The following is a 24,627-nucleotide window of genomic DNA, read 5'->3' as shown; positions in this document are numbered from 1 at the left end:
ATTTATGGGTAGATTGTAATTATAGTGTATTATAGCCTACATATAGGTATTGTGTCACTTGGAACCTCACAGATTTATTACCGGCAAACATTTTGGTGCTGGTTACCCCCTCTGAAAAACTTTGGGCATGGAAGATATATACTGTCAGAATCCTTATTTGTATAGTATGTAACTTTATGACTGTATGCTTGCTGGTTTTCTTGTAGGACAGCTTATGATGAGTATAGAATGCCTGAACTGGTTTTGGTGATAAGCTATTGATAACAGCTATGAGCCTGAAAGGTTCACTAGGAAAACTATTTCTGTTACCACAGGCCTGATCTTTTCATTATAAAACGTTATGATAAACACACTAGGCTTGAAATATGGATTGTGAAAACCATATATTAAAATCAACAGGCATGTAAGGGTGGATTGTTATTCTCTGTATTAAACCCTACAGATAGGTATTTTGTTACATGAAATGTCAGCTTACCTTTGTACGGAATGACTTTGGTGTTGGTTACTGCCTCTGGCAACCCTCAGTGGGGCAAGAGTTGGACCGTACTAATTCTTTCTAGGATCTTCTAATTACATAAATCCATACATATAGATACATAGAGGGTCTTTTGGTCCACTATGTTTTGCCATTGGTCTATCTGAGTATGATTTACACTCCGCTTCCTCCCATAACGGCACACTGCATGGGGTAATGGTTCAGTCTGCATCAGTCCTTGGCTATTTTGGCCTGTGAATTATGGCATTTTCTGATCATGTATGCTCATCCACCTGACAATTAGTGCGCTTCAGTATTAGGGCTGGTTGGGCTTTAGTTTGAATTATCTTCTTTTATAGTTCCCTTTTCATTTCTTTGTGACTCCTATTTTTATTTTAATATTTCTCAAGAGTATACTACAGCTCTACGGGCGCTGCTAAAGGGTTGCTTACATGCTGCTCATTTAGCTGCAGTGCATTGCATTCCCCATGGCTACTTCTTGTAAACCAGGAGATCGTTATGGAATACTGGTGACCATAGGATATCATTGTTTTACCATTCCAAGATGGCCAACATCTTGGTTCTAAATGTGGCGGCCATGCTTGAACTTTAAAACAATGCATTTACAATACATTTGTAAGACGAACACCCACTGCTATGCTTAGTTTTGATGTTTCAAACATATGCCTGCTGTGTTTAGTAGGCAGCATCTTTTCTTTCTTCTACTTGTATTCTTTTAATTTACCCTGCATATGTTGTTGAGTGTGTGTGTCCTTTATTACGGTTGTGTCAGAGGGTTAACGGAAGGATGAGTCAGTGGACTGATGAGTGGCAGTGCGTGTATGATGGCTTATTGAGTGTCTACACCCATCAGTGAGACAAAAGGCACTTTCATTCATAAGCCAGACCTATTACTAATGCTTCTATTTACTTTTTTCCTGTATTCTTTTCAGTCTTTTGGGAATTCCCGATTCTCAAACAATGCTGTTAAATCGCAAGGGTTCCTGACACAGGTATAAATTAAAGGTAAAAAAATTGAGTTTTGCATGAACACATATTTCCCTTTGCTATTATCAAGACTATGACTGTAAAATATTATGTCTAGTTTGAGGAACCTGACTAAATTCTGAATAAAGGTGAAATAGTGAGGACACTGTTGCGCAAGCAATTTAATCAGATAAGCAACATTACTTTATGGCTTGAGAGTGTGGGGTTCCTATAGTACAACAGCAAAATATTTTCAGACATGGACTGAACTGTTATAAGTGTAGGATGAAAGTATACTTTTAATTTGCAGCAAACCATGGAAGTCCTCCTTCACACTGAAGACTTTACTAAAACAGCACGTTCTTTCTGTTCCAGAGTATCTGAACGTCATACCGAAGCATGGTGCCTTCTAGTCACAGTCACTGCTGTCATTGTGTTAACTATGCAAATGCACAGGTATCGGGGAGGAGGGATTCACCTTATCTGTCGAAGCCCAGGCCCCCATGGTGGAGCCGGAGCTCACCGAGGTGGGGGAACTGCATTCGCTCACTGACTGGCAGGTCTCAGAGGCTTCAGAAGAGGCAGAGCTTGAGGAATTCTTCAGCACAGAACACAGCATCGCAGCCAGAAGGAAGAGCGGATGGGAGAAAGACCACATGCCAGGACGAAAAGGAAGACAGATACATGTATAGGCACACACATGGAAAGTAAGAAAAACAAGCAAGGGTTAAAAACTCAGACACTGTTAAAACATCTACAGCATTCTGACATTTATGTGCAGTAAAGCAGACACAAAGGTTGGGCTGAACTGCAAATTTCCACATAAACATTATTAGTGTTAACATAATTCAGCTTGGAAAAAGCCCAGTCTCAAAGGAAGGCCTAAAACGTGACCATACACCCAAAAGGAAGAGCATGCGCAACATTCAAAGCAAGGTCCCAGCACCGCTGCAGCATCTCTGAATATACCTGTGTTTGCCACGGGGCAAGGATCAGTCCTCACTGAAAAGATAAACTAGTATCTGTAGTACTTGCGTTTCCTCTGCTCATTGCAAGTAGTTTAAGTGAGGGCCTGGCTTCGCACTGAATTTGCAACACAGGGCCAGAGCTAGGCCCAGCTATATTATGGCGCCGCTTGAGCTCCACGTGCATATTTCTACTGATCCCGACAAGTAGAACAACTAACAAAGGTATTACTGCCACGGGTGATTTGACTCTAGAGCTCACACACCTTCAGTTTCTGGGCCAAGCAAAAAACATTATACAGCAACTGCAACACCACCAAAAAGCTTAGGAATAATGAATTCTATTGGTGTTTGTCACACAGATAGATAATAAAGATCACCAAAGTCTTTCTGAGCATATTAACAGCATCACAGTTCAGTGACTTCCCACTGTTAGGTTTGGAAATTGAACAAACAAACATGCCAGGTACAACAATTGACCAAACTTTACCATTACTATTAAGCAACATGCAGTACACACCATCTCCACCTGCCAACACGGACCTATTCAAACTACGCCCTGTAAATGTCGTTGTCTGGACGCTACAGGTAAGTCAGACATAAACCAGGCTGGAACTCAAGGTAAAGCAAGGCACGTTTGAAACAGGTAGTTTCAAAGCCAGGGAAATGTTAGTGCTTCGAAACGTAGAGCGTGCATGTTGTTATCCGCTGTACAGCGAAGTAAAACAGTGTAATGTGGTTAGTAAAGCAAGGAGTTTCTAAGAAAGAAATGCTCTGTATCACTTCCAACACAGTAGAAGCTCTACGACAGAGGTGGGTCTGACAAGCTATCAAGAGGGTAAAAATATTTTGTAAACTCGAAACAAAATGCTAAACTCAAAAACATTTTTTTCCCGCCTCCTTACATTTTCAGATTGAAACCCAAGTAAAAGAGAGCCTCGCCACGCCCTCCTCGCCACGCCTCCTCGCCACGCCCTCCTCGCCACGCTGCACAAGTTGTAACTGAGCAAGAAGCACTAGTGTTCCTTCTCCATTACTCTATGAAGGTTCTATATGGCAAACTTCAAGGAGGAACAGTCAGACTAATGAGCACAATTTCCATTTGCAGTGGGCACAAAGACACATCTAAAAGACAGTTGTGAATGTTGGTGTCTGCGCTGTGTTCCATATTGAAAACATGTCCACCTGAAGTGTAAAGTGGCAGACTATAGGCACACATTTTGTTGATAGGACTAGTAATGCATCTTCTGTTCTCGTCTATTGCTTATTGTATTGAAGACCATAAGAATACATATCATCTGAAAAAATATCAACATTCACCAACGCCCACCATCAAGCCCTTGAACCCAACTCTGCTGGACTGCAGTTGGATTGTCAATTATCCCATCCTACAACAGGTGTGGAATGAGATTAGATGGACTTGGGAATTTTGTTATAGCACAGTTTTAGGAGGCAGCCATTTTGTGTGCTCTATACTTTTTAGTTTACATTTGTGTGTTTATTATTGTAGACTAATTTATACTTTCAGGTGAAGCTGCACATTTATCTCTCATATATTACCTGCTCATCTGCATCAATTTACAAGCTTTGAATCTCTAAAAAAACAGAAAGTGCACAAAGGCATTGCTCACCTGCGTGGAGGTTTCGGGAGGCATAGGGGACGGCGACTTTGACTGGAAAGCGTCCTGGGACATAAATCCTGAGTCGTGAGAGGAAACGCTGGACAGCCGCATAGGGGGCTGCTGTGGTAGGTTGGAGCTGCGATAGCGATAGTGTGAAGTGGGTGAATGAGAGTGCGAACCACTGGATCTGGAATCACTACTGTTAACGCTGTTCAGACTGCTGTGAGAGACGAAAGGGAAAGGGAGAGAGGTGGTGAAGGAAAAGACAAGAGGTGAGGGAGAGTGCAGGATTGGGGGAAAAGACCAAGTACAAAACAATTAACATTCCACAGGTTTTGAGCAGGGGGGGTTGCATGAGCGGTTACAAAAAGATCAAACATAAAAAAATAAACAAGCAAAAAAGGTGCAGTATCTTTTTTGCTAGAATAAACGCTCTAAGCACCAGGAATGGTTCGACTACCAAGTATGACAACTGTGAAGTACTTTTATGGCTGGTGATTGAATGCCTAGTCTAGTCAATGCTTTTAAAAAGTCCTACCTAAGGTTTAATAAATCCTCTCATCACACATATCAGGGTCAGGAGGAGTTTAAAGAAACTCTCAGTACAACCTTCTATGATGAGCAAACACCAGAACTGACTGCCTATTGTAAGGGAAACAGAAAGACACAGAGTCGAAGTGTCTCACTGCTACAGGACGAAGGCCCTCATCTACCTAATACGTAGCATGCTTCATCCTCCGGTCCCTCCTGGTACGGATCAAAAAAGATCAAAGTGCAAGCTTCTAACCTGTTAGTGGTTTGAATTATCCCCCATTCTCCTTGTAACTATCACTGGGGTAGGGGGGGAGGCACAATAAAATCTGATGAGTCACCCAATAAGATAGCTGTAGCCTATATCATTGCACCCCCCTGCACTACACCCTCACACACAAACAGTTAGCAAATGGAAGTAGGTCATAACTCTCTAAGCATAAAAAAGAACAACCCCTCTCTAAAAGGCTCGCCAATAACCAAAAGGGTAGGTAGGAGCTTGCACTCTCTTTTTTGATCAGTGTCAGCAGGGGCCCGAGCTGAGGTGTGTAAGGCCCTCCGTCCTGAAACAGTGAGACACTTGGACCCACTGTGTCATTCTGCTCCCCTTCCAATACTCAGTCAGTTCTACTGTGTATGCTTTAAAAAACAAACTCCCTTTACGGTCATGCAATCTCTAGATTTAACGGCGAGACTCGATGTGCGAATATTAACAAAAGAAGACATTAAGGCTTTCAAAGTGGGGCTGAGAATGTCATGAAGGCCATCAGGAAGATATGCAAGTGCAGACACTTTTCTTAGAGAATTTAGACCGCAGTGTCTCACTGGGCATCAAATGGAACTCAAGATGGTTTCCTGTTTTATAAAAGGCTCATTAACTAATAGCACTCCATGAACCCGCGAACGGATTCTTTCTTATTTTACCCATTGCATTTAATTGGGGGTCTTCCAATCACTGTTTCACTGTAGTGCTTTTAGTTTCGTTAATTACCTACAAGATTGAGTGGCTAGGGAAATAACTAGCCATCATGTCAAGAGAAGGTCACTAGATTTCAAACTTCATTTGCACAAAAGACTTTTGTAGGAATTACAAAACCAGCAGAACTCAAGCTTCACCCAAGTCTACTGGGGGGCCAGTTTAGGATATCACACCTCTAGGCATGGGTACGAGGGAAACAAGTATACTGAGACATAGAAACACTTCGCACACCCACAAACAACAAACAGAAAAAATAAGTGCACATTTTGCGATCTGGCCCCACAATGTGCAGCTTACAGCTCACACATGAGAGCAGAGTCCACTGCATTGTTAATGCATACAGGAGAGAACAGGGTCAGTGTGTAGAAATAACAAGAATGCTACTCAAGCACAACCTGCTGAGCAGAGCAACATTTGCTGTTTTACGAATGCCACAAAACAACGCTGCACAGACACCATAAAGAGCATGCTCTTCAACTGTTTTACTGAACGAAAACAGTTCTTAGGGTAAGACGCGGACAGTGTTCAAACATTGCTAAATTATTTTGACAGCATTGAAACAACACTTTAAAGACATTAGAGAATTATATTTTATATATCCAACAGAAGGAAATTCAAGAATCTGACTCATTACATCATCTTTACGGACACCATAACATTTATTAATATTTCATATTGATCAAAACATTGAAGAACAATAAACAGTGCAGCTTTAAAATGAACGAGTAATAGCACATTTCACATACTGATTTTGTAACTTGGCAAGTGCAGATATAAATTTGTGAATCTGAACTTCAACAAAAATAACAGACATTGTCCATAGTTGATCACACACCAGATCGTTGGTTAATGTATGGCTTTAGGAATGGACATCAGTTTGTTCCTGGCAGGCCTGATACAGCTGAAACACGACTACACTTCCATGTGCACGGTATAATGTGTGGAGGGTGTGCATTTCCTACTGTAAACTGGGTCTACACAATTCTAATAAATTGCTAGACTGCTGTTGACATCAGGTGTCAACACTGGATGCCATGATGCTGGACAAAAGAGCTCTAATATAATCCTTTACTTTTCCCAGGCACTAGACTAAAAGAATAGGAGTAATGATACTGCAACTAACTTTCGAGGAGTATACTCAGAAATCAGTACTTAGTCCACTATAACATAGTCAAACATTTACATTAGTTCTAGACTATACAATAGTGTGAAACAGTGGAATCATTCATTTTTCATTTATTCTTTATTGTTTGATTAATTAAAATCTTACAATGTGATAACAAGCATTCCAGCTATAAAAGTCCAAGTTAAAAAAAGAAAAAACGAATAAGTAGTAAAACCATGAATAAATGAAGCAATATTTTTAGGTAGATTAAATTTGATATCAATTTCATAATACTATTTACATATTTAATACAACATACAGTACGTGTCAATTTTATTTTGCTGGTCTAATATTGTTCCAGTTCTTACTAAAAACTTTACAAAAGCTGAGTTCAGTGTTATATCGTCAGAATGTAAACACTTTATCAAGGCCTGCCTGCAAGTCCGAAATCCTTGTGCGTTAAAGTGCCTCTTAAGAATAGTTTTTCTTTCAGTTTTCAGTTCTGGGCACACACACAGCAAGTGGATAATGTTCTCCTCTCCCAATTTACATAAGCGACAGAGCGACAATTCCTCTGTTCTTAGCCACGGCATAAGATGACACAGGCCGGGAAATGCACCAAAGCGAGCTTTTGTGAAGATTCGTTTGTGCTTCAGAGACCATGGGGTTTCCAGGTATGGTTGTACTTTCACCTTTGTGAAACCATTCATTAGATTTTAGAATGATTCTGTAGTTATTGAAGTGTTCCACATAGGAGTCGCTGAGTATTCATCAAGTGCAGCATGTAAATATTTCCAGGCATGTGATTTCCTATTTGCATTTATTTCCTGCCATAATAGTTGGGACATTTGATTTACGTTTCATTTTGTATTCTGTTCCATACTTTTAAAAATCGGCCTTTTCGAATAATTGGTTAGTTATTCCAAATTCCAATCTTATCTGCGCCGGTGATGCATTGTGAGGAAGATAAAAGAGTTTTTAAAGTGTTTGTCACCGCATTATTGATAATCTCAAAGTCTTTCCCGCACAGCGCTTCGCTACCATATGTTAAAGTTGGAAATAGTTTTGCAGATATTACTTTTAAGAACGGTTGGTAACTCAGCTCTCCTAGCGTTTTCTGCAAGATTCTAAATGCAGCCATCAAAGTATTTGCTTTCCTTTGGATATCAGTCTTATGTGGGAGAAAAGATCCTTTATCATCAAATAATACTCCCATGTATTTGTATGATCCTACTTGTATATTGGGGAATCCCTTACAATATACATTAAGTTTTAAATTGACTCCCACACTGTTTTCACTTAATGCTATGGTTCGAAGACTACACTCAAACAGACCCATGTGGCAACTGTCAGAAAGGGTTCATTTACATGCTGATCTATACATTCTTCAAGTTAGTATGCAGCAGTAGGGAACCTGAAAGCTTGCAGATGCTGCAACAGCTGTACTTGCTTTGTTATCAAATCCGAACATCCCCTTGCGCAAGCACAAACTGGGATACTATGAACATGTAAGTATGCAGTTGTACATGCCCACAATTTTGTATGGTGAAGTACACCTTCATGGGGTAAAATACTATTTATAAAACGCACCACAGGAAGTGCGTGATGACAGTGGATGTTCCATGCTCTTTAAGACAAACCAGCGCATGCGTTTTTGATGCTCACTGGAGCTTTGTTTTAATTCTGCAATGCTATACCTGTTTTACTTTATGTGAACCGCCACTGAAGCAAAGGGTTTTTCTGCCAGTCTAAAGAACTTATTTGCCACCAGCCCAAAATGACACCTTCCTTTTAGTTAAGCAAATGCTTTAACAAGCATGGTCAAAGCCAATAAGTCTAGCTTTTGCAAGCCTGCAACATGTTTGTTTTTCATTTAATTTTGCAAACATATAGCAGTAGAAATAATAACGAGCTTTTGGGACATACTGACTTTGCAAACAGTTTTAGCCATGCTGCACAGCATCCCCGATGTTTTGCCATATGGCAAAAGGATTGTTAAAAAGCCTATGACACGGCACTCGCGTCATTTTGTCGGCACGCGCCCCATGCAAGCACATGCCTACAAAATGACACAGGTCCTTTTTTTCCTCCATTTTTTTTTTCTTTAGTTACCGGTCCTGGCAACATGGGGGAAGCAAAACAGGAGATTGCAACAGGGGCATGGGAGGGAGGAAAAGCAACGAACAAAAGAGCAACATGGAGCAGGCGAGAGGAAGCACACACTTTCAAGTTGGCAACAAGGGAGCACATGGTGAAAAGGAGGGGAAAAAGGAGAGACAGGAGGGCGCAGTGATGGGAGGCAACACGGATAGTGGGGTGGAGAAGCAAGCAGTGGGAGAAGCAACAGGGAGCAAGCGAGGGAAAAGCACACCGGTGAGAAAGCTATGGGATGGTGGGGGGACACCAGAGCAAACACAACATGGAGATGGAGGGGAGAAGCACTTGGTCACCAGACAGCAACAAGAAGTGCAAGGGAAGAGAAGTACACAAGGGAGGCAGCTTTTTTAAAAAAGCAAGCTCGTGGAGTGCTTAATCGAAAGAAAGAAAAAAAGTACTGCTGTGGAAGCATAGAAGCCACCCAATCAAAAAGTGATGATATGGGAGGAAAAAACACACAAGCTGGGACATGCATAAGGAGTAGGCAAATGAGTGATAGGAGCCCAAGGAAAAACCAAACATCGCTGCCTGTGTGACAGCAGTGATGGGATGGCTGAAGGCTAATTCCCTGCAATGCAACCTCGATAAAACTGAGGTCCTGCTGTTTGGTAATAACCCCCTGCCCAGCTGGTCTGTGTCTTGGCCTGGCAACTGCTCTTCACCTCCTCCCCCAGCATAAGTGGCAAGAAACATAGGTGTTCTTATTGACACAAGTCTATCACTCAAGCCACAGAACTCAGCTGTGTTTAAAACATCTTGTTGGATTCTCAGGATGCTAAACAAATTCCTCAGACTCCTGCTTTGGGAAGCCCACAAAACTGTGGTGCAGGCTCCATAGGATACTATCTAGAATCGACTACGCTAACATCTTATACTTCGGAGTCCCAGACTACCTCATTCAGAAATTACAAAACATTCACAATATGGCCATACGCCTCTTCTTTAACCTTCCTGAACATGCTTCAATATCTCGTTATCAAAGCCTGTTGCACGGACTTCCAGTGAAGAAGAGAGTCACTTTCAAAGGACTAACGGTGGCGCACATAGCCTTCTACAAGATAGGCCCTAAATACTTACGAGACAAACGACCCCCTACTGCCCTATAAGATCCTTGAGGTTACAGTCAGCACATCTGTTGTTTATTCCATTTTCTAGGCAAAAGAAATGGGGCAGCTCAGCCTGCTCAGTACTGGCAGCCAAACATTGGAACAAACTCCCTTTGGCTCTTAGATGCATTTCCGACAAAAATATCTTCTGCAAACAACTGAAACCCCACCTGTTCAAAGATTAAGCTGGTTTCCCCACCATTCTGCCTGGCCCTGGGCCATTCTAGTAGTAGTTGTGCGCCTTACAAATGCCACTATTCATTTATGCATTCATAGGAAATCTGATCTATGGCAAGCAAAGGGTTGGTTCCAAGCTCCTGTATGTTCTTAGTAAGCCCACATGTCTACGAAACAAAAAAATTCCTCCGTTAAAGGTGGCATGCCTAAATTTAGGAAAACAAATAAATAAGTAAAAACCAACCAGCTGACCGTGAACAGAAACAACGTGGGTTGAACCTTTTCCCAATGCAGTACACTGTGGTGGGTGTAAACAAAATGTGAATGACAGATAAACAGACCAATAGTTGGGGAGGGTTGACCGAAAGCTACTTTATATAGAGAGATTTATTGTATTGTAACTGCCTTTATATACCACTTTCTCTCACTAAGGAGGCCTTGAAGCACTTAGTTTTTTTTTAGTATTAAATCTGTTTTATTGACATTATACAGACAGAGAACAAAACAAGTCGCCTACAACCCAGCGGGCCGGCAAATTAAATTTCAGCTGTGCAGGTAAATCAAGGCGAACAGTAGAGCTTCGGATATTATACACAGCAAGCCGCCTACAACCCAACAGGGCCGGCCACGTCTTAAGCAAGGTGATAGTCGGTAGACAGGGTTGCGGGCGAACGCCCACGTTAATTGGATAGCAGGAGGTCACAAGGCCGTATGGCGGCCCATGGGGCCGTAGTCTCTGTGTAGAATGTCGAAGTTCAACATTAAATGGAACCAAAATGGCGTAAAACAATAAAGAAATCAAAACCAGACCCTCGCCCTCCCCTTCTCCTCAATGAGTCACTTGAAAAGGGTGGTTATCAGCCCAGGTACCCTGTGCGCTGCAGCAAAGGCACCGTGTTGGGAAATGGAAGGGGGGGGGCCCAATGTCATACACACTTATGGGATAATAGAAGTGTCACCAGGAACCAATTTGAGAATGCGGAGGTATTGTGGGCAAGTCAGTTCCCTAAATTCTGTGGAGAGAATAGTCAAGAAAGGAGCCCAGGTTTTGGCGTAATCTGCGGTCTTCCCCGCAGCCGCCATGGAGAGTTTCTCCATCGCTAAAAGGTTCCATAGCTGATGTATCCAGTGTATGTGTTCCGGAGTTTTGTCAGACTTCCACCGTGCCAGTATCACTCTGTGTACCGCATTTAATGCCAGCACCATTTGTCACCCCCCTAAGCGAGCGCATAGGGAAGGATATTGCGTTAGGAAGGCCTAGAAGAGTGTACGCAGGGAGCCGGGGTATGAAGGTGTTGAAGGCCCTGTCAATGTCATCAAGTATCTGTTCCCAGTAGCGGGTGAGTTTGGGGCAGTGCCAGAGTAGGTGGATAAGAGACCCTGGATTACCACATCCCCTCCAACAGAGGCCATCACACTGAGGTTGCCATTTGGAGACCCTGTCAGGAGTATAGTACCAGTGTGTCGCGATCTTGATGGACGTTTCAGTGTGGCTTGAGGAGTAAGAAGTGTGGTGTACCCGATAAAAAACATCCTCCCACTCCTTGTCAGATAGCGTGCGGCCTAGTTCTGTCTCCCAGCGTTTCTGTCCAGCAGTACGCGCTTTGGGAAGGACCGCGGTAAGGAAGGCATAAATTTCCGATATAAGGCGTTTGTCGTCTTTTTTACGAATGATCCATTTCTCAAACTGCAACATTGGGCGGAGCGCAAGGGATCGTGTGTCAGGCCCAGATATCCAGTGTATCATCTGGGAGGGTAGATACAAATCTGTCTCAGACAAATTATAGTCCGATCGGTGTTCCCCAAAAGGAATCAGGCCCTGAAGATCGAAATTATGGCCCAGTCGTTTACAACCCCCTTCAATCCAGCGCGCGGCCGCCTTATTATTCATACCTGGCCGAAAGGCTGGGTTCATGAAAAGCGGGGTCAAAGGATAAGGGAAAGTGGACAGATTAGCTCTCCGGGAAACCCTATCCCAAGCAAGCATCGTGGGACGCGTGACAGGAGAGGAATATAGGCCCCGGTCGCGGCATCCAGGCATCTCGCCAAATACGGTGACCCGCTACCGTCTGGTCCATGAACACCTAATATTTCTCAGTCATGGGGCGTTTCCACTCCACCAAATAACGCAGATGGGAAGCGTAGAAATATCGAGCAATATCAGGGAGAGCCAGACCCCCAGCGTTCTTAGGGCGTTGAAATTTCGTTTTCCGTAACCAAGGTGCAGACTTGCCTTGGACGAACCCTTCTATTGCTAATTGTATCTGCCGAAGGACGTGCGGTGGGGGTTCTAGCGGTAGGGTTTGAAATAAATAAAGTGCACGCAGTAGTACGTTCATCTTAACCGCGGAGAATCTCCCAAACCATGTCAGAGGAAGGCGGCGCCATCGCGCAGATCTGCGCAAATCTATTTTAGCAAGGCCGAGTAATTGATCTCTGCGGTTTTTGTTAGACTTTTGTGGAGGACCAGCCCAAGGTATGTAATGCCTCCCGACACCCAGTCAAAGGCAAACCGGTTTCGGAGGGACTCCACCGTCCGAGGAGTAGCAGTGAGATTGAGCACCTGTGACTTCTGCATGTTAATTTTGAAGCCGGAAAACTGGCTAAATACTTGGAGGTCGTCCACAATAGCCGGCAGAGAGGATAGAGGTTGTGCCACTGAAAAAATAAGGTCACCCGCATACAAACTAATAAGGTGCCGATCTAAGCCAAATGGGATACCATGTGCGAGAGGGTTGTCTTGGAGACGCTGGGCCAATGGCTCCATATTTAGGGCGAAAAGTAGGGGAGAAAGAGTGCAGCCCTGACGTGTTCCCCGCCCAATTGCAAAGTGATCAGAGAGGACCCCATTGAACCGAATGGCCGCTTGTGGCACGCTGTAATTGCTCGCAATCCAAGATCGGAAATTTGGTCCCAGCCCAAAGCGTTCAAGAACCGCAAAGAGGTACGCACACGGTCAAACGCCTTCTCTGCGTCAATCGCTAGGAGAAGGGCTTCCTCCTTCGACCAGTGCACTTTGTCAATGAGGTGACAAATGCGTTTGGTATTGTCGCCACATTGCCAAGCTTGGATGAAACCGGATTAATCTGGGTCTATGAGACCTGGCATATGGGGATTCAATCTGTGTGCAAGTATACTAGAGAATAGTTTAGCGTCTATATTCAGTAAGGAGATCGGCCGGTAGGAACTGCAGAGTTCCGGCTCTCTACCCGGTTTAGGGATAACCGATATAGATGCCTGCAGCACAGAAGGGGTGAGGGACCCAGTGTCTGCAAAGGAATTAAATAAACGGGTTTGCAAGGGGGCAAGCTCCGCACAAAAGATTTTATAAAAGAGGGCACTAAAGCCATCAGGCCCCGGCGCTTTCTGTAACTGCAGCCGTGCAATCGCAGATATCACTTCCTCTGTGCGGATAGGCGCCTCCATGGCATCTGCCTCGCCCGCGGGCAAGATTGTAACCGCTGCTTCTCCGAGATAGCTCATGGGAACCGGGTGCAGAGAGAGATCCGCAGCGTAGAGTGAGTTATAAAAGGAGCGAAAGGCCGACACTATTTGGGAGTCACCCGAGAGGGATTGACCAGATTCGTCACGGATTGTTGAGACAGAGTGTGCTTCCTGCTGGCTCCGCAGGCAGTGCGCCAACATACGGCCCCCTTTATTGGAGCCCACAAAGTATTTATGTTTGAGGCGAACCACGGCGTGTTCAGCGCATTCAATAGTGAGATGACGGAGTTGGAGGCGTTCTTTCTCTAGTTGGCGCCATATGTGGGGAGCGCCCGTACGCTTATGTATGGCCTCCAATTCTCGAAGTGTAGCCTCCAGGTCCGCGCGCTTCGTTTGCCTGGTCTTATTGTCGTAGGTAGCTTCAGCTATGAGAGCCCCGCGGACGACTAATTTAAGCGCCTCCCATACTGAGGAGAGTGGTGTGTCCCCCCCGTCATAAGTTGCTATATAGTCAGTAATGCAGCGCCTAATGTCTGCAATTACATCCGGGGACCTAAGTAAGGAGTCTCGCAGGCGCCACCGCAACTCAGAAGCAAAATGCTCAGAGGGGAAGCATAGGGACAGGGTAATGTGCGCATGATCAGAGAGGGCCTTCGCCTCAATGGTGGACCCCGTGACGAAGGTCCAAGCAGCAGAGGAGACCAGGAAATGGTCAAGCCAAGCGTACGTCTTATGTGCGGCCGAGTAGTATGAATAGTCCCTGTCGTTCGGGTGCAGACCGCGCCAGGCATCCCTAATTCCGGCATCGCGTAGACAGTCCCTGCCCGTCGCAGAGAGGGCACCTGCGCCCCCAGTGCGAGAACCAGAACGATCCAAGTCCCCATTCATCACTAGATTGAGGTCACCACCCACCACCACCACTGGGCCAGGAGAACGCAATACCTCGGCGCAGGCCTCTAGTAAGAATTTCTCCGGGCGTTCGTTAGGGGAGTAGAGAGACGCGATGGTGCAGAAGGAGGAGCCTAGTTGGAGGCACAGGGCTAGAAGACGTCCTTTAATCTCCGTGACGGGCCCAGACTACTGAACCCCTGAAGTGTTTGGCCACTAGAATGGCCACTCCTCCCCGCTTGCTGGTCATAGAGGACCAGTACTGATAAGGAAAGTGTAGTGTCCACATTATTTACTGTCACACATTACTGAAGAATGTTATGAGTCTTTTTGTGTTCTATGTTCCACTCCTGACGGTTTGGGATCATCTCTGTGAACCGTCTGGAAGTGGTTGTTCAAGCTGTCTTCTCCGGACTGAATAAATGTACATGAAATCTACAACTTGCTCACCTGCGATTTACTTCATGTTGGCGACGAGGATGGGAAGGAAACCTAGTTTGAAGCTCATGCCTTGGTCGTTGAAAACAAACAATCTTCATGACCCAATTTTGGATTTTAAATTAGTCAGAGAACGTGTCCAAAAATATCAAGACAAAATGCGAAGAGATACTTGCAAAAATCGTCCGTTGAACCGTAAGATTAGAGTGGGTGATTTGGTATGTGTTAAATGTGGTAGTCCTGACAAAAGATGGTCCAAATGGTCTGACCCTGTCAAAGTAACGGAGGTGTTTAGCAAAGCTGTCAGAGTACAAGGTGGGAAAATTTGGAATTTCAGACGGGTATCTATGTACAGGTCTAATGATGTTGTTAGTAAACCATTTGTTCTTCTGCAAAAAGATACTGTAATTAAGGAAAAGGAAGATTTTCAAAATTTTCTAGACACTCTTGGTTGTTTTGATTCTGGACCTGATGTTTGTGTTCCATCTCCTAATACTCACGACCTTGGTACTTGTGATACTATTGTAAAATCAACCCTGAGTCCGGATACTGTTGTGGCACCAAGTACTGTTCCTATTGTGAACCAAAATGTTATTCCTGTGGAATGTTCACCTGTTCAGAATGAAGAAATATCTGTTCCAAGGAAAAGTTCTCGCATTAGGAAACTACCTGCTAAGATGAATGATTTCGTTAGATTTTAATTGTCATTCATGAGAAGACTACTTTCAAAGGGGGAAGGTGTGTAGTGTCCACATTATTTACTGTCACACATTACTGTAGAATGTTATGAGTCTTCTTGTGTTCTATGTTCCACTCCTGACGGTTTGGGATCATCTCTGTGAACCGTCTGGAAGTGGTTGTTCAAGCGGTCTTCTCCGGACTGAATAAATGTACATGAAATCTACAACTTGCTCACCTGCGATTTACTTCAGAAAGTATCTGTGTCGCATGCGGTGGGTGTCAGAGCAGGAGATGGGTTTCTTGGATGAGGCATAGAATTCCCCCCCCCCATCCCCCCCCCCCCCGAGTTTTCCAACAGTGACAGCACCGCTCTCCGCTTGACTGGATTATTAAGGCCCCAAGCATTGAGGCTAGTTATTTTAAGATCCATGTGGGAGGGGAGGGGTTAGAAGCGCTTTCAGAAGGGAACGCAGCTCAGAGGTGGCGATAAGGTAGGGAGAACATGGTGGCAAAGAATGGCTAAGCGTGTACAACTGTTGTATACGTGGTTGGCGAAAGGATTCATTGAGGAGGAAACCCACCCGACCCTAAAATAGAAAAAACAATCCCCAATACGAAACAGTAGGAATAATAAGGGCAGCATCAGACCTGTCTTATACCGGTCAGTCGTGATAACAAAAAGAGAAAAACCGCAACAGTGCGGAAAGGACTCCAGTCCGTCTAAACAAGAGTTCCAATCAAATAGCAAAGGCAGAAAATGACCAAAGTTTGTCAAGGTACGGAAAAACCAGGAGGACATGGCTCAGGCAGCTGCCCCGCCCAGAGCGGGCCAGAGTCAAACCCACCCGCCCGCAGAAAGGCTGTCTATAACCGACTCAGGACAACTCACCCGTCCCCCCCGACACCCAAGTAGGCCCCCATTCCTGAGCCATTCATCTAGTACCTCATGGGGTGCCCGGACACTCCGTTGTTTATGACAGTGACAAGATCACTGCCTCCCGCTCTTTGGCACTGGCGGCCTGGTCAGGCTTCTGGGCTGTGGCTGCCCTTCCAACTCTCTGCCATCTCAGCGTGTGGCGGGGGTTGGGATCCTTAGGCCGCTCTGCTTGATCCGTCGACGTTGTGCACTCCAGGCCGAGGACCTTCATGGCTTCCTCTAGAGAGCGGATCTGCAGCAGCTTTCCCCGGAGTTCGAAAATGAAATGGAAGGGGTGCCCCCAGGAGTAGGTGATGCCTTGCTCTCGGGGGTGCGCGGTGACTGCTTTGAATTCACGCTGCTTGAGGAGTGTGGAGGCCGCCAGATCCTGAAATATGGCCGGAGAGTGGTCCCAAAACTGTATGAACTGTGTGTCCCTCGCTTTCCGGATGATACGCTCCTTCAGTTGAGTCATGTACACACACAAGGATGTCCGGTGTAGGAGAGTTGGTGCCCGATGGGAGGTCCACTCTGTGAACACGATCCATCCGAATGTCCGACTCCGACTCTCCCAACACTTGCCTGAAAAGCGCTCCCACATAGGCCATGAGGTCATCCCCCTCCTCCTTCCACAGAACGCCTCTGATTCGCATGTTGTTGCGCTAGGAGGGGTCTCCAAATCCTCTGTGTGGGCCTGTAGATCTAGCTGTTGCTGCCAGAGCCACAGCATAGCTTGCTGTAGGTGGTGGAGTTCCTCCTTGCGGTGGACATTATGTTCTTCCAGCGTGGCTACTCGCTCCCCAATTTCGTCCACATCTTTCCGCACTTCGCGAAGGTCTGCGCCAAGTTGACCCTTGAGCTCCTGGATATCCTCTTTGATGGTCGCACAGAGTTCCAGCATGAACGCCTTGGTTGCCGGGGAGTTATCGCCTTCCGCAGCCCCGGATGGTGCTCACCAGATGTTGCAGCAGACCCCGCTTGCTTCATTAGCAGCTCCTTCATAGTCTTCTCCTTCCAGTTGCGTGCTGCCACCATGCCCCCTTAGGCCAGATAGCTGCGCCTGGGTAGACGTAGCGCAATGCAGAGGGATCAAGTGCGGTGTCTGGGCAGAAGGACGGCCGGACCGGCGAGGACTATCACACTCCCCGGTTGCAAGGACAGCGTTCACGCCGTCCGGGAAAGCCCTGGCGTCGCAGTCCCAGGACAACAGGGGCACACCAGCACCGCAGATCGCCACAGGTTCGCGCCCAGGCCCCCCCAGGCGACACACCCAGGACTCGGTCTGGCCTGCAATGATGGCGTGCAGAGTGCTTCACGCGGCAGTAGAACGGCCATGCGCTGGCGCCAAAGACAGCCCAGAAACCGGTACCGCTCCAAGCAGGCTGAATCCTTCACAGAGCCTCACTGCCTCGCCACGACAATCCTGCTGCCTCCCAATACACGAGCTGCTGATGCGAGGCGCCCCCGCCACTCACTCAGCGCCTAAACGCTGCTTCCTGCAGATGTGCGGCCGATCCGTGAAATGGCAGCCGGCGCCTCACGCACTCGTGGGGTACTCACTAGTCTCTTGATGCGGCCGCCAGTCCTCCTGCAGCACCCAGCTCCCATGGGGTCTCGGAGCCACTCATTCCACTCCAAGGCCCGGCTCCCTCGCCGCACTCAGACCGGCTCCTTCACCGGGGCTCCGCACCAAACTGGAGCACCACCGTCCCCTGAAGCAGGAAATGGCGGCCGCCTAGGAAAGTCTACTCGGCAGCAGCACAGTCGGTCGCCGCACCACCTCAAGGGCCCTGGCTATGCTCAGTCCGCCGCTGTGAGCCTCGGCAAGCGGGTACTCGCAACCAGTCCGTGCCGTCGCCGATATGATCCTGACCTCACCTCGTGTGAAAGGGCAGGAGCCAACAACAACCCTTTCAGGCAGAGCGTGGGACACGAGAGGTGGCCCATAGCGATTCCTCCGTGTTTGGAGTGACACGGCGGAAGTTCACCCAGTCCAGTGGAAGCCTGGCAGAAGAGGGCCTCCGGGTCATCCTGTGAGAGGGGATACCCACGAGAGAGGGGCATCCGTGAGAGGGACGTCCTGCAACTGCAAACCTATCTGCAGAGAGAATAACGACTACCCATATGGAGGGAATACATTAACCAGGACTGTTTGGTGGAAGACAACACATACCTTGTCCACCATCACTCCACATGTACCTTCACTGTATGTAGAACAGGAAGAGAGAGACTGTGGAATACCCTTCCACGTGGTGAGTCCAAGAAAGACTCAATCCACCGGGCACCCTGACATTGTGCCAAAGAGAGAACTAGTGGTCCCGACTGCAAGGATGCCATTGTCGGCGATTGGCAAGCAGCTAAAGAGACTCCATGGAAGTTTTTGTTATTGTATTGTATTTTGATTCACTTATATTTCCCTCCCACAGGTTTGGACTTTGTTTTGACTTTTAAGAAAGTTTGGGAGGGATGTAGTGATCGTCGGATCACTGGTCTAGTGTTCAGCAGTGTACTGCAATCACACTTTACGCCCACACCTCACAGGCGTCACCAGTCCGGTGGCCCTGACAATAAAAGGGGCCGAGCACACGTGCTCGTGGCCAGTTCTACCCTGTATCTAGCTGTGTCTGTGTCACGTTATTTTAGCGTGCATGAGGGCCTAGGGCCCATGCACCAACTATCACAGAGTTAAGATTTCTTTCTGAGGGAAAAAAATGGAGAGCCGAAAGGGACCTGTCGCAGCACCTGTTTTTTTTAGGACGACTGGTGCTGAGCACCGGCAGGACCCGGCCCACTTAAAGCCCTGCTAAGGGGCATTAGGAGAGAAAGAGTTATGAGAAACGTGCACATCTTCCTCATTTATAATTGTAAACTATATAATGCCATAACCTGCTTAAAACAATTTCCCTTTCAGTTTTGGAACGGTTGGTTAAAAATAGGAATTTAAAAGAAATTACGAGTAACCCTTGTAGTTCACAAATTCACAACATCGGAATATGCTAGGAGTCACGTGCACTCTCAAAACACCGATGTGGCCCATCGTCCAATGAGAGTTCTACTCTAGAACGCCAGTGTCGGCCTTACGTTTGACCCATCTCCTAGGAGACCACAGACGCTTCCGGAAACTACATTTCCCGCCGTGCAGTGCGCGGCTAGCACTTAGTTGCCCCGGGAGCGCAGTGCCGCGTCCCTGGTTAAGCAGCTATGGCGGACACAGAGAGTCTCTTCTCTCTGGAGCTGCTGGTAGACTGGGTGCGCCTGGAGCCGCCGTTGCCGGAGGGCGAGCAGCCGCTGCCAGCCGTCGCTTTCCGGCTCTTGGACTTTCCGACTCTGCTGATACACCCGCGGCCGGCGGAGGATGAGAACACGCCGCCCCCCTCGGGCCTCCTCTTCCAATTTGGTACGGGCAAGTCGTGCCTGTTCCGTAGAGACGCCCAGGTTCTACTGGGACATCTCAACCGATGCCCGCTCTACGCCATGCTCTTAGACCTGCGCGATACGGCCTCCGCTGCTGCTCTGCCCCGCCTGCTGGGCAGCTGTCCTCTCTCCCTGGCTGCGGTCGCTCGGAACCTCCTGGCGGCGCCCCTCGGGGCCTCCACGCCCAGTGCTCGCGCCCACCGCGGGGTGCACCCTCTGCACGACCTGCTGGGGCGCCCGGTGGGGGAGATCTCCTTGGGATACCGCCTAATGAGCTTAGGGGGCGGTCTGCTGCGGCACATCAGCCCCGCCACCCCGCAGGAGAAGGCTGGGGAGCCGTCCACACGGACCGAGCCAAGGCCTCCCGTCGAATCCTCGCCGCAGGACCCGATCCCGGTATCAGAGCAGGGCCCTTCCTACAAATCCAGGTCTCCGATTCAGTCCGAAGACCCCGTGGTCCCAGTTGCTGCTAAGGAGAAGGAGGTTGTGTCGATGCCAGCGCCTCCGGAGAGCGGGTCTATAGAGCCCAACAGCGAGTCGGATGGGGGGCCGCCGCTGGGCACTCCTCGGAAGAAGCACACCGCTTTAGCATCCACTCAGACCGAGCCAAAGCGTCGCACACGAGAAGCTCCCGACCGTCAGGAACTGGAGATAGAAGCCAATATCTTCTGCCCGCCCCCGATGTACTACACCCATCTACCTACAGAACAGCCTCGTGTCCGCAGCCTGCGACAAGAAGAGCTCCCGCGCTTAGAGCTGCAGGACGAGCTGTCATCTGAGGACGAGAAAAGTGTACACAGACCAGTCCAAGAACCCCCGAAGACCAATCCTAGCCAAAGAACAGCAGCAGCGGGTGTCCCTGACATTGCGAGCAAGCTTGGGCAGCTCCCTTTGCTCAATGCCCTCCTGCTGGAACTGTCTCTTCTGAACAGCGACTTCACCGGCCCGCAGAGTCCGCATCCTCGTATCCATCCTCACCTGGCCTGGCTGTACCGGCCTACCGAACAACCCTCTGCGCCCCCTACCACTGTAGACAAAGGTAGGCAGAGGTCACCAACCCCCAAGCTGAAAAGGAATCGATCGGACATGTCTGTGGCTACTGCGACCCCGCCACCATCTCCAGCAAAAACACTACATGTGAAAGAGCCTCCCAAAGCAAAAGGGATAGTCAAAAACAGCGTGGTGCCAACCGCAGGGCAACCCAAGAAGAAACTCCAGTATGGACTGACCAATACCCTTCGGCTGCGACTGCAGCAAAGCAACCCGGGCATGCTGATCCTGCACGAGCGCAGAGAGAAGCTCAGAAAACAGCAAGTGCAGGCCCTCCATGACAAGGCCAGCAAATCTAAGAGTAGAGGCATCCTGGCCAAGTCACCCAGGAGCCCAGCTCGGCGACCCCGATCGCACTCCCGGCGAGCCAGGCGGGGGGCCCACAGCGCATCCTTGGATGAGAACATCGAAACCTTAATCCAAAGCAGCAGGGCCGAGGACCATGACAGCAGCAGCGACAGGAAGCACCCCGAGCCCCACACACGGAACGACGACCGTGTCTTGAAGCTTCACAATGAAAACGCCGAAAGGACAGATTGTTCTAATAAAAGGGTCACTGAGAGGGTTCTGCCATCTGCAATCCTTCCATCAGCACTGCGACAAGATTCAGACAGCGATGGCAGCATCGATCGCGAAGGCAGCAGCGTCCATGGCAAACATGGCGACTCCAGGTGCTTCAGTGCGGATGGATCCCAGCAGAGTGCACAGCTGAGCCCGAGGAGCAGCACAGGACGCAGGAAGTCCGACAATCTGATTGACAGTTTGGAGTATACTGGCTATTCTGATGATTTCACCAGCCCTGACTACACTGCTAGATTCTCCGAGGCGCTGGATAGCAGCCCTGAACCGATACTGCTTCCCACAAAGTCTAGATATTCAGACAGTGGCTCTGAATCCTACAATTCGACAACATCTGCAGCCAGCTTGAAAACCGCAAACATTCCTGCGCCCATGCCAGTGATTTCACAAGTGTCACCTGTCCAGTCCTATAAAAGGGCGCTTGAGTTGGCGAAGCCCCGTGGTTTGGTTACAGCTGCCAAAGTGGCAAACTCAGACGTTAGCACGTCACCAGAAACACTTGACGATCAGCAGAGACCCCTGCGGGACTCACCGAATCTAGGGGAAAAAGCTGCGAGCAATAATATGCACAAGTTTACATTAGATGCAGGAGAATATCTGGACAATGGAAATGGGTACACGTTTCTGGAGACAAGCCAGTCTTTTAGGACATCTCAAGTGAGCTCGTACATGCCATCTAGCGTTTCTGACCTTGAACTTAGTGTTTTAGGAAGTGTCAGATCTGATCTCCTCCGGAAGGATGAACCACAGAGTGGACTTGGTACACCAGACATTTTCAAACAGTGCAAACCTATGACCGAACTAGTAGTGAACCAACTCCCTGGATATACGCTCTAGCCACCCCAATCTCTTCATTCTTCTTGGTGTATTGTGTTGTCCTTTCTTGTGTGAGATGAAAAGTAAAAGCTTTTACAAATGTGAACCCAGTTAAAACCTGGACTAAAACGTAAATGTTTAAGACTTTTAAAGTCCTCTTATTGAGGCCAGCGGTGACTAGCCCACACAGCTAAAGTTATACAAATTAGAGAAACATTCAATGATTCAGTGCAGCTACATCTTTTACATTTACCTTATGGGGGGCAGGTTTGAACAATGAAAGTCTTTGCGGGGTGCACACAAAGTAACTCTGAGGACATGATTAATTCTGACAAGTGGATCGCTTGAATGTGCAACAGATTTAGAAGTTTCATGGTGAACAGGAGATGCGATATCAAGGTCTTCTGAATTGTGATTTATAAAGTATAATTAGTTAACAGTGTATGTCTGAAAGAAATATATTAAAGAGCGTGACACAAGTGTACCATATGAGTTAAGACTGAACAACAAAGAGAAAGTACTACATACACATAAATGTGGGAAATAGGAAACTGAACCCTGAAAAGTAAACATATGCGGCCTTGTAGAGGAAAAAAAATGCCCACAACCTGAAAGAATAGCAAACGGGGCTTCAAAATAGGGGACACATTGCAAAAACAATGGGCTTCGCAGAATGGAAATTGCTGGACCAAAACAAGAAAATAAAGCTTGAAAGAGGAGGTGACATAGGTGCAAAAGATAACGTGGGACGAAACATAGTAAGAAGTACAGGCCTCAGAAGATGAGGGTGGCAGAAAAAAATAGAAAACTGCTCAAATAGGTAACCTAAAGCAGGAAACCGATTAAATAACAAATAGGATATATGGGAACAAGAAAGGTACTAAAACTTCAAAAGAAGACCCGCATTGCTTAAATTACACAATGCAAGGCGTGAAATAATCGAGTAGGACACACCAGGCTTAAAGAACGCGAAACACAAGATTTCTAAGAAGAGGGCAACATCCTTGGATGAGAACATCGAAACCTGATGTTCTCATCAGGATTCTGGTGTAAAAGCATCAGTTGAAAATACAGAATAGAAAGCTCAAAGGCAGAGGTAACTAGTTGCAACAATATTTTTTTTACCATGAAAACATAACCATAATATGAGCTCTCCTCTATTGACATTCGTATACATTTCGTATAGTCGCCGCCCAGGAGTCGAAGTAACCGTTTAACTAAGGCACCGTTTGTTGCCTCCCAGGTCAAAGAGAACAGTGACGATAACAGCACTTGGTCCAAATAGGCCATCAAGCTACTGATACATCTACATTTTAAAAGGAAGTAATGTTGAACGTTTTTTGTTTCGTGACATGAAAAGTTCCAGACATAAGTTTGTCAAACTTATACTACTCTGTGAAACACAAAAGGTCTCTTGTGTAGATCTCCATTGAACCATCCAGAAAAGTTACTAGGCAACTTCCAATGGAAGGGTAGCTGTCTTGGGACGATTCTCGATATGGTTCCCAAAATCACAAATTCATTTATCAGCTGGTTAAATGATGCAACAGCTTATTTTTCATTGCAATCTCCTTCCTCCCATTGAACACTTTCATCTCCATTTGCTTTCTTGTTCGTTTTTCTACAAGGACATGACGTAGGGCATGTTTTTTCTTTTTACAGCTAAACAGAGCTGTGGTATCCTTCTCTGCTGCAAAGGTTCCAGGCCCTTTTACTGAACTCTTCTACAGAATAATGTGTTGACCCTCGAAAATCTGAATGACTGGTGCAGTATTATTGGTGTCAACTTGACAAACAGATGCTATTTTTTGTCAAAGCGCCCCATGCAGCGGTTTCACTTTAATGTTGGCCACGCCCCTTTCTTTAGACGTGGCTCATCTAAAGAACGGAGCGTGGCTTCCATGAATGTAAAAACGCTGCATGGGCACTAGTAATTAATTGCAATACAATAGTGCTCACATTTGCGAGCGTTTAAGCTATTGCATTGCCAATAGCTCAAACTCTTGTACATGTGACACCTATTGCATTGCAAATGCTTGTTTAGCTCCTGCTCTTCTAAATATGCAGTCGCCCCCATTCCATTCAGCAGTGATGTAAGTGCTGAACGACTGGCTCCAGAAGCTCTGCTGGTGTTCTGTCTCTGGCAGTGCCACCACATCTTCACAGATTTTCCATGCTTGCGTCTATCAAGTGTGGCCTGGAAAATCCAACCAGGGAAAGTCAATAGTGGTATCCATATGCAGGGAGGAAACTTCTTGCTTGTCGGCAACATTTTTCCTTTACAGACAAAAAACTAG

General features: G+C 46.9%; 2 protein-coding genes across 11 annotated transcripts in view; one reads left to right on the top strand and one right to left on the bottom strand.

Moving 5' to 3' along the window:
* MTSS1 (MTSS I-BAR domain containing 1) overlaps nucleotides 1-24,627 on the bottom strand; it is a 495,007-nt gene that overhangs the window by 23,542 nt on the left and 446,838 nt on the right. For 4 of the 10 annotated variants that reach the window (XM_085604969.1, XM_085604972.1, XM_085604973.1 and 1 more), the window contains exons 10-11: nucleotides 4,059-4,269; nucleotides 1,941-2,060 (exon numbers count right to left, since the gene is read on the bottom strand). In XM_085604969.1, the coding sequence (XP_085461095.1) occupies nucleotides 1,941-2,060; nucleotides 4,059-4,269 (331 nt within the window). The remainder of the gene's footprint in view (nucleotides 1-1,940; nucleotides 2,061-4,058; nucleotides 4,270-24,627) is intronic. The other 6 variants (XM_085604971.1, XM_085604976.1, XM_085604979.1 and 3 more) reach the window with 3 other exon arrangements.
* On the top strand, nucleotides 19,623-22,807 carry MAP10 (microtubule associated protein 10). The gene has a single exon (XM_085604968.1). The coding sequence runs from the start codon at nucleotides 19,673-19,675 to the stop codon at nucleotides 22,349-22,351; it is 2,679 nt and encodes an 892-aa protein (XP_085461094.1). The 5' UTR covers nucleotides 19,623-19,672; the 3' UTR covers nucleotides 22,352-22,807.

The sequence above is a fragment of the Triturus cristatus genome, chromosome 5_1 (assembly GCF_964204655.1).
Source record: "Triturus cristatus chromosome 5_1, aTriCri1.1, whole genome shotgun sequence".
Classification (NCBI taxonomy): Eukaryota; Metazoa; Chordata; class Amphibia; order Caudata; family Salamandridae; genus Triturus; species Triturus cristatus.
Note: the sequence above shows the minus strand (reverse complement) of the source record. Positions and strands in the feature narration are given on the sequence as shown.

What these genes read in the sequence shown, in the direction of transcription:
- MAP10 (XM_085604968.1), top strand. Translation starts at nt 19,673, where the DNA reads ATGGCGGACACAGAGAGTCTCTTCTCTCTGGAGCTGCTGGTAGACTGG.